This window comes from Galeopterus variegatus, unplaced genomic scaffold, assembly GCF_000696425.1.
Source record: "Galeopterus variegatus unplaced genomic scaffold, G_variegatus-3.0.2 Scaffold638, whole genome shotgun sequence".
Classification (NCBI taxonomy): Eukaryota; Metazoa; Chordata; class Mammalia; order Dermoptera; family Cynocephalidae; genus Galeopterus; species Galeopterus variegatus.
The window spans coordinates 441,751-445,214 of NW_007726749.1; the positions used below are offsets into that span (position 1 = coordinate 441,751).

The window sequence follows — 3,464 nt, forward strand, 5'->3', positions numbered from 1 at the left end:
CCTCCCCGGTACGTTGACATTTAGGACCCGCCTCCCCCCCACCGAACCCAGCCCCCAGCCCCCGTACCCAGCAACCGCGCGAGCAGCGAGTGCGGGTGCCGCTGCAGGTGCTGCACGTAGCGGGGCAGGTGGGCGAGCAGCGTCCGCACCTCCCGGCGCCGCTGGGTCTTCAGGAAAAAGCGCTGGTCGTGGCTGGGGGGTGGGAGGGAGAGGTCACCGCCCAGGCCTGGCTGGATGGGCTCCCACCGGGCCCCCTGCCTCTGCCTGGGCACGTGCATCTCTCTGCCGCGTCTTGAGTCTCGGCTGGCAGCCTCATCATCGCCCCTCTTGCTTCCGGCCCTAGCCCTTAGTCTATTCTCCCCTCCCCCCGACCTCCATCTGGCTCTGACCCTCCCTGACCATGGCCACTCTGTTTCTCTCCCCAAGGGTCGGCACCACCACCACCACTCAGAATGCCTTCCCCTGACCCGGGGGCACCACCTGGTCCCCTGCCCCACCCTGCCGTAAGCTCACGACAGGAAGAAGCTGGCTTTGCTCTTGGAGGTGCTGAGGAATTGAAGATAGGGGTCACCGGGGCCCAATGCAGCCTGATAGTCCTCCTCGGCCAGGCCCAGAGAGCGGCGCAGTCGGGCAAAGGCTGGGCCGGCCAGAGTGCCCAGCTCAAAGCCCTGTGGGGAAGCAAGTGTCCACGTGGGCCCAGGCCTGTGCAGTTGGCCCTGGTGCAGGAGGTTCAGGGTGACCACCCCCTTCCTGCAAGGCTGCAGCAAGCCAATCACTCCCACTGCACAGAGGAGGCAACTCTGGAGGAGAGAGCAAAGCCCAGGACACGCCCCTCCCACACAGGGGTCTTGGCTTCCTACCTCATGGACCTGGATCAGGACCTCAGAGAAATCCTCCTGGGTGGGTGGCCCCTGCAGGAAGAGGAAAAGGGTCGAGGGCGAGTCTCAGTCTTCCAGTACTTGCCGCAGGATCTCCAAGTGTCCTGCACCTGGCCTTGCCCCTTCTGCCAATTTGATTCCTTCAGCAGACAGGGACCTGACTTGTTTCTGACTTGTGCCTGAGTTGGGCAGATGGGCTGCAGCCCTCCCGGGACTGGAGTGAGGATGACAGTGACCTGAGGCAGGGCCTGGGTGTCTCTCATCCCCTACTGGGTCCCCAGAACCAGGCTCTGAGTTCAAGCCTGGCACATGCCCCCAGACACACATGTCGGCCTAGTGAAGCCAGATTTCATCCCAGTACAAGCGATGGCCCTGAAGCCAAGGGACTGCCTGACAGAGCCAGGGAGGGGCAGGATCTGAGAAGGTTTCCTGGCAGAGGTGATCTCTAAGCTGAAATCTGAAGGGCAGTGGAGAGGAGAAGCAGGGTGCTCATAGCAGTGGAAACAGCATTGGTGGCCATCAGTGAGGGAAGGAAGGCCCAAGTGGCTGAAGCCAGTAAGGGAGGGATGGAGCGTGAAGGAGGCTGGACAGTTGGCCCTTGGAGCCAGCTGGACCTTGGGGCCATGCTGAGTACTGGGGTGCCATGAAAGATTTTCAGCAGATTATGAGGTCAGGTTGTGGTTTAGAGGATTTCCTCAGGCCCCTACACTCTCCTTGGACCTCCAGATCCCTGTGCCAGTACTTGGCTTGTGGGATGTGGTCACACTGCGCACATGTACGCACACACAAACAACACACATGCTCACCCAGGCCTGCCCAGCTGCTGAGCTTGCAGTTGGGCGACCCTTTCTGCTGAGCCAGCCTGTCCCCAGCCTAAGCTCCAGGGAGGATGGGCTAGGCTGGCAGGGTGGGGGTGGGGTCTTTTCTCAACCATAAACCTGGCAGGGCTGGGAGAGCCTCAGAAACCACAGGGTACAATCCCTCCCACCCATTATACAGATGGGGGCACTGAGGCCCAGATAGGCAGAGGCCCACCTATAGTCACACAGCAACCACCTGAGTCGGGGGTTCCTCACACCCCCAGCACTCTGGGATTTCCGGCCTCCACCCAGAATGTCCCTTCCTCCCAGGCACCAGCCTGGTCCTGCCATGGGTGTTCTGGTGATGCATGGGACAGACTGGCTACTCACCGTGGGCGGGTGATCCATGGAGACCTGGGTGGCAGCCCACAGCCCTGCCTGCATCATACACATCATCCCATGAAGCTCATGACCCGGGCCTATCTCAAACAGGCCCAGCCGAGACTGCTTGTCCCGTAGACGCCAGAGGAGGCCACGGCGTCTGGAGCTCGAGGTGGCTGCTCTGTGTCCAGCCTCTGGGGAGGGAGCTAGGACCTGGTGGGAGGAGGCACAGGAAGCAAACAGTATGCGGCAGCATCTCAGAGGGGAAAAACCTAGGTTCAAGTCCCACTTCCACTACCGTGAGCCTTCCCCGCATTTCTCTCTTCCTCAGTTTCCTCAGCTGTTAAATAGGGATAAGGCTGGCACTCACCTCACCAGATGTTGGGAGGGGCCACACACCACGTGGCATGCAATCAGCATTCAAACAGCAAATGGTTATTATTATCAGTAGGTCGAGCATGTGTTCTGCAGTCAAACCTGGCCAGAGACTGACTGTCTCTCCCCAGCTGTGTGACCTTAGGTAAGTCACCTAACCTTTCTGTTCCTCATTTTCTCATCTGTAACACGAAACCGTAACAACTCCTTCCTGGCAGATATTAACTACTGTTAGTGTTGAGTTTGAGCTCCGTGCACAGGAACCCTTCACAGTGGGATAAATAGTGATGCCGACGATTTCAGCATCACTCGCCTGTGCTGAGTTCCTCCAGGCCAGCGTGGAAGGGCGGCACGATGCTGAGATCATACCAGGTGGCCCACTAGGAGTGGGCATCCATGTGCCCAGCACTGGCTGAGAACTTGAGCTCCTAACAGCCCTATGAAGAAGGAGCTTTTCTTATCATCTCCATTTTCCCTACGAGGAAACTGAGGAAATCTCCAGGGGACACCCGCCAGACCGCCCCGCCCCCCTTCATATTGGCGACCCCGTGCGGGGCGTGTCCTGGCCCTAACCCAGTGCAGGGCCCCTCCCCGGCGTGGATGGGGGCGTGTCCGCGGCGCTCGCGGGAGGGAAGCCCGGCCCTTGCCCACCAACCCTTCCCTCTCGTGTCCTGTCTGGGGTCCGCACCTACCTCGCGGGGCCCCGGGCTCGGCGCAGCCATCGCCCCCGAGGCGGCTTCCCGGGCTCTGGCTGTGTCCGCCACCCCAGGGGCCCGGCTGCAGGAACCAGGCCCCGCCCCTGCCTCGCGACCGACCAATCGCGCGGCGCCGGTCGCGGCTGCACCCAATCCGCGCGGGGGGCGCTGGCCAAGGCCTCCCTGGATGTAAAATAACAAATTAGAAAGCCTGGAAACATTGTATGATAAAACCAGAGAGATTGATTTACTTTAGATGAACTATTCTTATTATTTCCTCTGTGTTGCTCAAATTCACAAGAATGTTATTAATTGGAGTTGATAGTTTCTGAAAT

At 59.9% G+C, this 3,464-nt stretch overlaps 1 protein-coding gene across 1 annotated transcript in view; it reads right to left on the bottom strand.

Annotated features, from left to right (window-relative positions):
• Positions 1–3,179, bottom strand: part of PIP5KL1 (phosphatidylinositol-4-phosphate 5-kinase-like 1) — a 9,309-nt gene extending 6,130 nt beyond the window's left edge. The window contains exons 1-5 of the mRNA XM_008570866.1: positions 3,127–3,179; positions 2,069–2,272; positions 861–911; positions 514–668; positions 68–192 (exon numbers count right to left, since the gene is read on the bottom strand). Coding sequence (XP_008569088.1) covers positions 68–192; positions 514–668; positions 861–911; positions 2,069–2,272; positions 3,127–3,156 — 565 coding nt within the window. The 5' untranslated portion in view covers positions 3,157–3,179. The remainder of the gene's footprint in view (positions 1–67; positions 193–513; positions 669–860; positions 912–2,068; positions 2,273–3,126) is intronic.
• Positions 3,180–3,464: the final 285 nt, after the last annotated feature.